This window comes from Spodoptera frugiperda, chromosome 25 (assembly GCF_023101765.2).
Source record: "Spodoptera frugiperda isolate SF20-4 chromosome 25, AGI-APGP_CSIRO_Sfru_2.0, whole genome shotgun sequence".
NCBI lineage: Eukaryota > Metazoa > Arthropoda > Insecta > Lepidoptera > Noctuidae > Spodoptera > Spodoptera frugiperda.
The window spans coordinates 9,925,273-9,938,899 of record NC_064236.1 but is presented as its reverse complement, the minus strand read 5'-3'; the positions used below and the strand labels follow the sequence as shown (position 1 = coordinate 9,938,899).

The following is a 13,627-nucleotide window of genomic DNA, read 5'->3' as shown; positions in this document are numbered from 1 at the left end:
CCTTCTTTTAAAAATATAGAAATGCATTCGAAACCTAGATATGTACATGATATTAAATTTGCTACAGATAAACCGCAATGATTCAGTGAAGGATTTCAAAATTACTTTATTGATAGGACTACCTTTTCAACTGATGTTGATTGCCTATAGCGTATGTTATTTTGTTATGTATTGTATAGTTCTGCATCATCGATCATGAACGAGCGTGTACTGTATAACTTTGTGTTTAATATTTATGTAAAAGATAAGACTAGAGATCAACAGCTATAAAAGTTTGAGGGTATTCTTCTGTAGAGACAAGATAATTATAAGTTTCGATCACTGTATTGCATTTGTTTATTATTTTTATTTTTGGCGGTATAATTATAAAAAACGGAGAAATGTTAAAACTAATTATCAACTTTATTTAAAAAAATAATATAAATAAAATAATCTCATTTTTTTGGATGAAATGTTCAATTAGCGAACATACCATAAATAATTATGATTAATACAATAAAACTTCATTCTTTCAACAAGTTTCTATCCCGCAATTTTTACTATGGTGAAACAGAGACAATCAGCTAGGTAGATACTCCCTTTGCACTCGGGTCAGCTAAAAAAAACAACAAACTTCCGTTGAAACTTCTAAACGTTTTAGTTCTATTTATTGTATTATTTTCATAATGTTACCGTTTACGTATAAATAAATGAGAAGAAAATGGAAGGTAAATAATTAAAGATATTAGATATGGTTTAAGTACTTAGAACACCTTATAAAAATCCCAAATTTAATAGTGATTCACTTGTATGTACAACTTGTAAACTGTTATGGCGTTTGTGTCTCGATATACACAACGCATATTCGTATCTCTTCTCTATTGTTTCATTTAAAGTCTAAAAGTATTGAAAAATCGTTGCTAAAATATGTTGACAACATAAAAATGAAGTTATTGTAATTATAAACAAGCAAACAGTGAAAGCGTATCGTTTTTAGGTTATGTTTCCATCTTTCATTGGTATTTTAGGTGGGTTCGCTAAGACGGGATATCAATTGCATGTTTTTTTTCGACGACCGTGTCCCTAAAAGTGATGTCTGAATGAATTTCTCACGGTTTCTAGATATTCAGTCATGGTGGGAAGTGCCCAGCATCGCGTACTTTTGTTCTTTATTCAGAACTGCATTCAACCTTTTGGATTTTGACATTGAAGTAAGTAGCAGCTACGATTTGGCTGATGGAACACTTGCTGATCCAGTTTATTTTTTACGATTGCTATGTGTTTTTATCTTTTAGGAACTTGAGGAAGCTCTGCTTACCGATGGCACCGAGGAATCGGCTAGTTCTCTCCTGACTGAGTTGATAGTACGACTTTTGAATGGCTGTTTGGGCAACAATGACATCTCTGCCTTTAATTATCAGGTAAATTAGAAATAGACTCATTCATTGTTGTTTCGAAACTATATATAATGATATAAGATATATACTGTATTGTTTTGGTGTTTCAGATGTACTTGAGACGTTTGTTTAGAAGAAAATGCACAGATACAGGGAGATATAATCCATTCAACACTGATATTGATTTCCAGTTTTTACCCTTACGGACTAAGGTTGAGATTTTGTATGCCCTATGCGATTTTCGATTAGATGCAGATGATGTGTTTGATTTATTTAAAAACCTTGAAGCGGAAAGTCTAAGGGTTGAACCACTCGGGTAAGTTTAGTTTTGGTACTTTATTACTTACACTATTGGTCTGTTTCACCATTCATATTAGTACCAGAGTTTGTATTTGGTAGATAGTGGCTATCCAGAATCTGTCAAATAGGCTAAGAAACTATATATACACAACATTATTATATGTATTGAGATGATCTATGATGACATTTTTAATATTATTTATCTCCAGTTGGGATGACAACTACTCTGCATACTGGTACTTTTATGGCACAAGATTATATCGAGAAGATATAATTAAGAAGCCTAAAGGAAAGAATAAAAAAAAAAAGAATAAGGAGAACAAAAAACGAGGCTGGTTCTATGGTGATGATTGGCTCGATGACGACGATACCGAACGTGTTTGGCAAGTGGTTTGTTTTACTGAAGAAGATTGGACCCACCTGACAGAGAAGTTTAGTAAAGCCACCAGCAAAGTTGAGAAAGAGTTGTACCGTTCATTATCACAAAACTTTTTGCCGGAAATACCTCGACTCTTTCAAGAAAAGGAACGTCTACAGCGGAAGAGGTAAGCTTATCCAAATATCATTTTATGAGTTACAACCTTTCATTAGTATTTTTTAATTACTGTTTTTAAGACCTAGTTTTATTATTATTATAACAATCAGGTACAGTTTTTAATATTTTGTAATGTCTGATATATTTCAATTTTTTTTTTTGTGAATAGGCTATAAATTATAAATGTATTTAGTAGAATTAAAAACATTGTATAAAATACAAAATAACTATTCAGGAGAAAATTATATTTATATGAACAGTAATTTATTATATTATACTTTCATCCTTATTCAGTTTCATATCATTTTAGGTTTAAGAATTTATTATTATTATATATCACATCTATGTTTACTTTAATATTGCATGTAGTATAATGTATCCAAATTTTGCTTAATATGTGTATAAATAAACAAACAAATAAATTATTAATTAAATTATTTATCATTCACAAAATAATACATCTAAGCTAAGAAAAAATGTGATGAGTTTTCTAATATATAAGATCTATCCATCCATTTGTTAAAAAACATTGCCATGTGCGATTGAAATCAATTTTGCATTGCAACTGTATCCAAATGCTGATATAGATCTTGCGCGAATTTAGCAACCACTTTAATTTATATTAATTGTGTTGATGTGCTGAAAATGCATATTTTTATACTCTTTCTCCCACCTTTTAACTCCATCTTATCATTTAACTCTTAACTCTGATATTGATGATACATGAGTTGTATCTAGAAATTCGGATTATGGAGATCTTATTTTTACACTTATTGCTGGCGAAAATTTTTGTTTAAATACGTACATATTCTACGTCGTAAGCCCGTATTATGGAAATGTAAACTATATGTATACCATATTTGACCAGCCCTAATTGTGAATCTTCTATTTATATTCATTTAATAAACTTGCAAATTTGTGCAGTATAATAACGAAGTCTTACGTAGAATGAAGTTAAAAATATGTTGTCATGCAAAATATTACGGGAGACACTGTCATATTACATTGCTCTAAATATGGCCCGTTGGCGCCAGCGCTCCAACCAAATAGAAACTGACTAAATTAACTGCCATATGAAGCGAAAACCGGCGACATTTACATACTTGTTTTAGATAATGGTTATCGATTTTATGAAAATGTGTTATGCACCAGTGCTATGTGGAACAAGACTTATTAGTGATTCTACAAGAATGACAGTTATGTGTATCTCGTATTACTATCCGTACCCGATTCAAGCTGATATGAACATGTTGCCGTAAATAATGATTATTATGGGAAGTATATTAGTAGTATAAAGCCGAAAGAATACGACCACGGTTGCATTTATAGAGTAAAGCATGTTATTCGTCCCATATAACAGCAGCGTGGTATTTTAATTTTACAAGAACAATTCGAATCTCTTTGCTCTTACTGACAATATGAAAGTCGAAGTAGCCGCCAAATGACTAATTCAAACACCGAATTCAGGGCTCTTCGGATTTGCTTGCGACTGCTATACCAATTAAGCATTCAAAATTATATTTGCGAAGTAAAAACTGTCCTAATTATGCAATATGGCTCTTTAAGTCCCACAGCATTAAGTATTAATGACCTTTTTTAGATCGAATCCAGCTTTTGCAAGGATATTCTTTACAGTACTTAATATTGGTTCCTAACCCACCATGTTTAGCTTGCGCAATATTAGATTTAGAATATAAATATTATGGTATGGTGTTAAATAGTATAAATTAGTACGGTATCACACAATGGTAGTCTGTCAACGTAACATGCTGCCGTTAGTACTTATGTTCATATTTAGTTTATATTTCTTTTAAATATTTACATTTAAGTGTACTTATTATAACATTTAAGACTAATTACGTAAACGAACGTTGATAGTTTTTAAAAACTAAATAAATATATGTACTTAATATTTTCCATTTTATCATTGTATAGTACTTCATATTATACATATTTTGTATGTCTAAAAATCATCATCATCTATATAATGTTATCTTTGTATAACTTTAAGGTTGTTAGAGCTAGCGCCAAGAAGAACATCGAGTCGTGTTTTACAAAAAATAAAGCAAAAGGAGGAAGAAACCAAGCAATCCACGCATGACGTAAAGGAAGAAGAAGAGGAACGAAAAGAAACACCAGATCTTGCACGGGAGAACCGAGCCAGGCGGAGAAACTTATTAAGGTACGTGTTGTACGGTTCCTATTCATTTTTACTTTCCAATCATCACCATCCTTAACCCGATTGTGGCCTTAGCTGAACATACACCTTTCCCTAAAAAGATGTTTAGAGATGATACTGTCCATTACTCGGTTAGTCACAGGTTTAAAACATACCCGGGCCACCCAAGAACTCGCAGGACGCGCAACCACTGCTGCTCTGCTGGTCGTGTCAAGCTACATGACATTCCAGTTAATCCGCAACCAGTTGTGTGATCAGAGAGGGCCTCAGGTCCACGAATACCGCATCTCGTGCGTACGCTATCGTCAATTGACGATTGCCAGCCGAATATATGCGTTTTGAATAAAAACAATCAAAACATCATCCTAATAAGTCGGTACACAAAGAACTTTATTTTCAATCCGTATCTAAGAATAATTTTTGAGAGAATTTTCTTTAAACTCCTATACGTTGAAGAGTTGTACCTTCCATCATCGGTTAGGTAACTTTATAACGTTGTATTAAAGTGTAAAAAAACGTAACATGTCGCTACGTATTACGGATTTAGGGATATACGGATATACGGTGGCGGTGTGCCCTGCATGGGCTGAGCACCGCCGTGTCCTCAGGGATGTGATCGTCGACTGCAACCTCACGCGTATGGCATTGGTTCAGGTCATGGTGCGATCGTCGATGCCGTCTCCTTCTTCTGCGAAGCAGTCATGCTAGCTAACGTCCCGTCCCAGCCGTCGCTAGAGACACTCCGGTCGAAGATCGCGCGACGATCTCCGGCTACCATATGTGCAGATTTGCGGACGCGAGTTACGGTAGATCGCTGCCCAACCCGTACGTACGGTGCGTCAAATTCCGCGCGCGCCAAAATGATCCATCAGACCACCACAGATGCGGCCCAGTAGGGTTGATGCTTGATCCGGAGCTGTGGACAACCTAGCTGGTTTACCGGGGTTCCGCCAGCCAGCAGGAGTAGGAACAGGGTTGTTTTTAGTCAGTAGTAGTGTGTCACTCTCTCTTTGCCTCACCCAAGGCGGGAGAAGTCATTGGATGACTTTGCCCCCTTAAAAAAAAAACATTACGCATTGTCCGTTACAGTTCAAAATAACTAATTTCTTTGTTTTAATACCATTTTGAAACCTGAGCTGCTACTTGTCCAGCCTGCCTAAATGTTATGTACATTTTCATGCATTGCGTTCGAAAATATATTGTATGCATGAAATTTTATCATAGAGAAGTAAATCAAATAAAATAATCTCGAAATATAATGAAAAAAAAAGAAATACTTATTTTTAGTGTGACAAATGACATACCTAATAACATACAGTAATATTTTCATGTTAGTAGTAATGAATACGCATACTTGTTGAGAAGTAGGTTACTCCATTTGTATTTGTTAGGGTAGGACGCAGACCGACCTACAAAGCAAATGACATGGCGTGGGTGTGGTTGGTTTTCACTTAGTAGGAGATCTCTATGGAAGTAAATTCGCTCATTTCCAGTAAATACACATAGTTTTCAGGACTAATTAATTTTACTATACTCATAGGTACTTTATTTAAGCTCCGATGAGTTTAATTCAGGCATAAATAAATGTTAAAGTCACGATGATCGACTGGTAGCAGGCCAATTGTAGTGTTCTAGAATCCGATTCTTCTCCGCTACTTTAGTTGTTTTTTTTTTTAGTTTAGTTTGTACTAATTAATTGTTAGTTTTGAATCGGCACTAATTATTAGATATAATTCAATATTCATATCATACGCAACTTTTACTTTAAAACCGACCAAAACAAAAATGGAAATTTAGACAGAAGATTCTATTCTTCTTGTATGTTATATCTTCCAGATAAATTGTCTTTAGAAGTCTTTGTGACAAGACTAAAGATTAGCACTTAGAAGGCTAGGTTTAGCCACATGTGTAATGTACCTAAGAATTGACCAATAAAATTATATTGAGTAAAATAGTAGTATTTTACTTTAACTTTGTCATGAAAATGTTCAGATAAGCTTTGAAATCATGCAGTGTAGTCTCTCTAGTTTTTACAAATAGCTATTTCTTTAATAACAATGTCAAACCTCGTTTAAATGCAACGGCGACGTGTAATTTACGTTTTTTACTTGCTTTAAGATGATTTAGAAAGTTCTTCAATCGGACGTCCATCAAAATCTTATATTCGTTTTTGCTCAATACTCTTTGTAGCCAGTTTGAATCGGCAGACTTTTTCGGAATATCTTTAAATAGAAATAAACAATTCTCATTTTTTTTTCAGATCTAAATCAGAGTCATCTGATTCGTCAGACAGTTCAGCCAGTGAAAAAGAAGAAATGCCTCAAAAAGTGGCAAAGTCGTCCAAAAGCCATGATAAGCGCTCAAAAAACTCGTCCGTTACTCACAAAGGCGAACCTCCACCAGAGCCGCTAATAAAAACGGGAAGGAAAACAAACAACTCGCTGGCATCCGCTACAGGACAGATCGTAATTCCTGACAACGACGAGCCAGTCAGCAGTACAAGAAAGAAACTCAAGACATCACAAATGTAAATATTTCACCTTTTACTTCTATGTTACTATCCACAACTAGTTATTAATATGTGTACCTTTCTAATTACTACTTTTCTGTTATAGATTTGGTCAAACAGATGAGGATATACAAACTGACATGTATAAAGTTCTGAAACAATTGACTGCACACGATGATGCATGGCCTTTTATGGACCCCGTAGAAGAAGAATACGCGCCTAATTATTACGCCGTTATAAGGCGACCTATGGATTTACGTAAAATGGAAGAACGTCTTGATAGTGGCTATTATACAGATTTTTCTATGTTCAAAGCTGATTTTAAACTTATTGTTAACAATTGTCGTTTATACAATGGCCAGGACAATGGTTTGTATAAAACATATCTGAATTATATACTGAAATTATTAAATACCAGTTAGTTCCGATTTTGATCGTTAATATTTGATTTTCAGAGTACACTGTGATGGTAGATAATCTACAAGCTGCATTTGATCGACTGACTGAAAAATATATACATAGACTTTCATCATCTGATGAAGAAATTGCTGTCGAATACCAGTTACCAACTCCTTCAAGGAAACATAAACTGAAAACGAACGAATCTCCAACTCATCATAAGAGAAAGAAACGAAAGTCTCATTCAGAAGGTATGTATAATATATTTCATCTTTTAATTTTAAGAAAATGCCATTTAATGTAAATTTGAAAGTAGTATTTTATGAATTCTTCTACATTAGATACCATCTCATATTTTAATAACATTTTCAGGCGAGCCTAAGTCCAGTTCATCGGACTTGGTTCCAGAAGAGAAACCCGAAGAAGAGAACATCCCTGACACCGAAACGAAAAAAGTTAAAGAATCTCATAAAAATAAACAGAGTAAAGGTAAAAAGAAACGTAAAGGTCATCATCGCCATGGTAAACATTCCAAAAACCATAAGAAAGATTCTCACAAATCTGAACACTCTGAATCAAAAACAAAACACAGTAAGAAACAAAAACATGGTAAAAACAAAGACAAAGATGGCAAAAAGTCAAAACAAAAGAAGAAAAAGAGCAAACATCATGAATCTGAAGATACGGAAGACTTGAAACGTAGCATCTCTCAAGAGTCTTTAGAGAGTTCGAATAGGAGTCGAAGTGCCAGCCCATTGCCATCTATTCACACACCGTCACCATCACCAACGGAACTAGAACCAGCTGATCCCCCTGATCAACTAACTGATCCAGATTTTGTCAAAGATAAATACGATAAAATTAAAGAAAGAAGACGACATGCTGCTAAGGATGCTTGGGACTCGTTATTTGACTACAAACAAAAAACTGTTGATAAACAGAAACAAAATTTACACATACCCGAAAAAGAGAAAAACCAGAAGCTAAGAGAAACTATAGAGAAACTGAAAGCTAAAAATGAGAAGTATAAAGATAGTTCTTTATTCAATTCTCTTTTCTCCTCGAGCCAGAGCAATTTAGATACAGAATCAAGCAACACTAATGATTTTACTAGCAAGGAGGTTGATTCAGAAGACGAATCATTAGAAAATCAAAAGACGAAAGCTAAAAAGGGCAGCAAGAAAAATTCAGCTAAGAACGAGTCGGCTTCTGAAGCTTTAGAACAAGCTGTAAAAGATATAAGTAAGTGGTTAGATGATGCTCCAAAGGGGTCTAATATGAGCTCCCCTTGTGATAGTCCAGCTCAAACTATCTCTACTGAAGAGCATGATAACAGCAGGTTAGATGACGAACTTTCCCTAGGAGAAAAACCTTTACATGCTAGAAAAGAAATGTCTAGAAAACGACCGTCATCTCGTGAGCCGAAGTTGCTTAAGCGAAGGGAAATCCAGAGAACTATTGAAAGACTTCAACCTGGAAAAAGCAAAGGAAACTTACTTACTAACCTTAGTAATAAAAATGCAGAGAAAACTGAAGAAATTCTACCGGCAGGTCCTCAAAATAAAGTTCGTGACGCTCAGAAGGCTGAGGAGTCTAGCCCTAAACTAAGCCTTGGGTCTGTTCTACCAGCTGTGGAGTTTGCTTTGGGTAACGATCATAACTTTGGAACGAATGAAGAAAATAAAGCCGAAGAACCTAAAGAGACTGTTAATACAACAGAAGCTCCAAAAGAAGATAAAGTTGAAGAGGCTCCTGTTGAAAAGAAACAACCAGAAGAAGTTGTTGTTCAGCCAAACAAGAAAGATGCAGAGGTAGAAACGGAACCTCAAATTATAACAAAACCTAACCAAGAAAAGGCTACTCCTAATCTAAGTGCATGGTTTAAAGCTTTTGGTGCACCCAAAAGTACTGGCCCTACTGCTCCCAAGAAGAAGCCAGAAGAAGCCGACTCTGAAGAAAAGGCACTAGAAAATGCAAGTACTGATACTAAGCCTAGTAGTCCTAAAAATCCTGTTAAATATGACTCTCCTACTGGGCCCGATACTCCTAATCCTGAGGGTAGGGACAGTCCATTGCCCAACGTAGGTACTACGCCGAGACAAAGAAGAACTAGTACAGGGAGTTCTGTATCGGAAAGATCTTCATTTAGTCAAGATCTTGATTCGCCTAGACATCAAATGTCTCATACTTCTCCACTCTTGCGGTCACCAGCGTCTCCAAGAACAGATGATTTCCAAAAAATAACATATCCTATAATAAATGGTACTGTCAGAGCTGGATTCTATCAAGATACGACATCAATCAAAAGTAGCCCAGAGAAAAGCTGCAGTCCCCGAGAAGCTCCTCAATCACCTTATTCACCATATTCTCAACATGTTTATGCTTCCAACAATGTCACGGCACCATCAACTCCGAATTATTTCGTAGATCATAACAAGAGTCCACTTCCAACTTATAATCAAAATCCACCTCCATATTTCGATAATCCAAAACCTCCCACACCAAATAAGCCTACGCGAGGTCATGATGACTACGCCCAAATGCCTCAAGATTCGTATCAACAAAATCAATACACTGGCCCGTTTTCGCCTGCCTACACTCCATACACTCAAAGTACTACAAGCTATTCACAAGTACAAAATACGCTGAATACACCACAAACTACAATATCAAATAATCCTGTTCAGGCTAATCCTACCCAGATGATGTCTGAGATTAAAACTGCTCTGTTTCCTGTTAAAAAGAGAACTTACAATGAACCAGAACTTGCGGCTAAAAATGAGAGCAAGGAAGCGCTTGGAGCAGCTCCATGTAAAAACGATTATCAGAAAATATCGACATCTTTACATTCGATGAATCATCCAACTTCCGTCGATGACATAGCTTTGGCTTTGAGTGAAAAGTCGGAAATGGCTAAATTAAATAGCTTACGGGAAAAAGCCTCTATGGAATTTGCTACTGAAAACAGGGATGCGAAGTACGATATGAATGAATCTATGCAGGGTAATAAGAATCCTATCAACATTGACATGGACAAACCAATTGGCATCATTAAAAAGGATAATGTTGACATGGTTAACATGGGTTATCTAAACCCTGAGATTGATAGACGAAGTAGTGGTGATACACATGCCCACGAAGTTGATTACATGTCACGAGACATATCTAAATCAAATATAACCCAGCAGCAAAAAGCTTATGATGACGCCATAGCTATTAATTTGGGATTGAATAGCCAACACCTACAAAAAAGTATTCCTAAAACAAACATGAATCCAGGAAATATTCCTCCAGCACATAGTCAGCCTCATAATGAAATGAATATGAATCAAAATATGATTCACGCTCATCATAATCAATACGATAGTCTTGGTGGCGGCCAAAGTGTCAGCAACTTTTCAATAAGCGACATAGATCTGGCGAATAAGAAGTTGTATTCTTGTAACACTACGCCTTCGTCTGCTGCAATCGATTATGGCAACTGGAAGATGACAAACCATATGCGCAAACAAGATTTGTTACCTTCTGACTATTCTACACCCTATAGTGCCAATAATGTGGAAAAACTTAAAAATGAAATGAGTGCAATAAGTGCTAACACAATTGCATACAACAAAAATCTTCAGCATCAGCAGTATAATTCATATAATATGACAAGGCCGAATTTACAAAGATCCCAAGAATTGCAACAAAATCTTCCTGGGGAATTGAGAATACCTAATCCCAGAGGTCTTCTTAAGAATGATCATATGACTGCAACATCATCAATGAGTGATACTGATGCAATTGCCAAAAATATAGATACACTTGCCAAATCTCAGAAACCTGAGAAACTTGTACAAAATCATCCTTTAGTAAGTTCAAACCCATACAAGACACCATACAGCAATCCTACTTCACTACCACTGGACACATTGCGAAACTTGCCAAATATCCCGCAGATGCTGGAGAGGTACACTAATGATGAGAGATATTTATCTTCGTTTGCTAGTAGCCAAGCAGCGTCTTTGTACCACGACAAATCATTTCAAATGGCACAAATGTTTAATAAAAGTATTGCTTCAGATATACATCCAGTAAGCACATCTGTTAGTGTATATTCTCAGCCATCCATGGCGATGAGTAAGGACAATAGTATTTATAAAACTTGTAATGCTGCACCAGACATGAAACAAACAAAGAACAAGAGGAAAAGAACCTCTGAGACGAAGCAAACAGCACAGATTAGTCAATCATATCACCCTAATTCATGTGGCACTGATGTCTTATCATCAGTGAAATCAACTATGATGCCTGGCAATGCATTCAATTTTGGAGCTTCAACAAACATGGCTTTAAGCAGTGGACTATATGGAGATAATGGCAGCTTTACAATTGAAGACTTCCGTAATAGTACCGCTAATCAGCTTATGGCAGCCAATTATATGGTTGCAGCCGTTGCGCATCAGCAGCGCAATAATGCCGAGGTAAATGCAGAAAAGTTAGTGAAACCCGCGCATCAAAATTCAACACATACAGCAAGCTCGTTTCCTTTTATTGGCCATTCACAAGTCAGAGCTGGTTATCCTTTCGTGGGGACGGACCCGACTTCACCGTTGTATCAACAATATCTTCAACATCAAGAAGAGTTATTACGGCAAACAGGTGCACAGATTATGAGCTTGTATCCCGGCGGCTATCCTCCGACCCTTGGCGTCAGGCAACCGTACGACATTAATCGACCTTCTTGGCTCTAGAGAAGTAACAGTAACAGTAGCATAGCTTCTCATGTGGAATAAATAATCATAAATGTGACTTGTTATAGGAAAGTGTAATTTAAATTGTTTGTAGATTTAAATAACGTAGCATTTTGTGAAGGTTTTATGATTATTTCTTATTCACACATTATTGTAATGGCAATGTTTATTTTATATCATGACAAGTTAATCTTTAATCGATTATAATTATTTTATAATAATAGTATTCGCATAGCCTGTGATGACTGGATGAGAGACTGCTTCTTAAACGGTTCCAGGAATAAAATATACACATCACTTTAGTGAAGGAACTCTTTCGTGTTTCGTAATTATTTTAAACGATAAGGATGTTAATATAAGCCCGTAGTTGCGTAGGCTATTTCCTCAAGGTTTATATGTTATCCTTATATGGAATAGAAAGCGCTTAATTAGTACAATTTTATTTGCCCATTCCATGTATACTCAATATTTTATTAAATTAAATTAAATAGTAAAATGTTAAAATTAGTATGTGATTATCTGTATTAATAATTATTGATTATAAAGAAGCAGTCTTTGCAATATCACTAGGTATTTTATACTCATATAAATATTTTAATGTTAAAACATTATTTAATTAATTATAGTTCATTCATTATAATGCTTTTTAAGCTTTTTAGCTTTAATTTACTGAACATTATTACCATTTAATAAGGTCACATGAATTTGTTATTATATAAATTTAAATTTTACGTTATACTACTTAATTTAGATTGTTGTGTAAATATTTCACTATTTTATTTACGATCGACGTTTAGTAGCAATTTAAGTATTTTTCGTTAAGATATAATTTAGTTTAAATGAAATTCATGAAATTAGTATTAAAAAATTCATATAAGAATTATTGAAAACAATTCTTCTTGTGTAAAAATAAAAATTTTGAAAATAATCGACTTGTTGATAAAGATAACCTTCGTATTCTTTGCTATCCTCCTTTTGTCAGAAAAATGGTGTTTGTTGACATTATGGTGCGTCTAGATGTCGCCTTCGAATATCACGTAACTTATTACGGTGTTTAAAACATGAAAAATCTAGACGCACTGTAACGATACATAACATCTCAATTGTTACAACTGTTCAATTGAATTGTTGCTGGCATTAAAAGGTATGCTGTACATAATGCTCTGCTGTATAGCATAAGTACCTCTATTCTATAAACATCAAAATAACCAAAGGGTAGACAGTTGCACATGTCTTATATAACAACCACTTTTCAGTTATGTATAAGTCCTTAGTCATAGGGATCTTCTATAGCGACTTCTACTATATAAAGTTTCTTATGATTGGAAAAGGAGATTCTTGGGCCAGGCGAGGTCATGCCTATTATGCATGTTTAATCGCGTGTAAATTTAACTTGAGCGATCTAGATTGGGTGACGTCATCTGTCGATTTGTCGGGTAATCTTTAATGTAATATGTCGCCACGCCACTCTTTATACAATGTGATAGGGGCGGGACTTCTAGACTACATCTAATTTTATCGAAAAAAAAATAACATGGGGTGTTGAACCCCCGATTGAAAATATTGACAAGTAGCGATTATTTCGGTAAAAAT

The 13,627-nt window shown here is 35.1% G+C and overlaps 1 protein-coding gene across 2 annotated transcripts; it reads left to right on the top strand.

The window, feature by feature from the left end:
• Positions 1–562: 562 nt before the first annotated feature.
• LOC118269938 (uncharacterized) lies at positions 563–12,983 on the top strand. Of its 2 annotated transcripts, none has more exons than XM_035585439.2 (10): positions 563–707; positions 1,102–1,190; positions 1,275–1,400; positions 1,487–1,692; positions 1,886–2,221; positions 4,223–4,393; positions 6,651–6,917; positions 7,006–7,268; positions 7,355–7,549; positions 7,671–12,983. In XM_035585439.2, exons 1-10 carry the CDS (start codon positions 701–703, stop codon positions 12,032–12,034), a joined length of 6,024 nt encoding a protein of 2,007 aa, XP_035441332.2. In that variant the 5' UTR covers positions 563–700; the 3' UTR covers positions 12,035–12,983. The 2 variants fall into 2 exon arrangements, with proteins under 2 accessions (XP_035441332.2, XP_035441260.2); XM_035585367.2 differs by lacking the exon at positions 563–707 and adding an exon at positions 782–1,007.
• Positions 12,984–13,627: the final 644 nt, after the last annotated feature.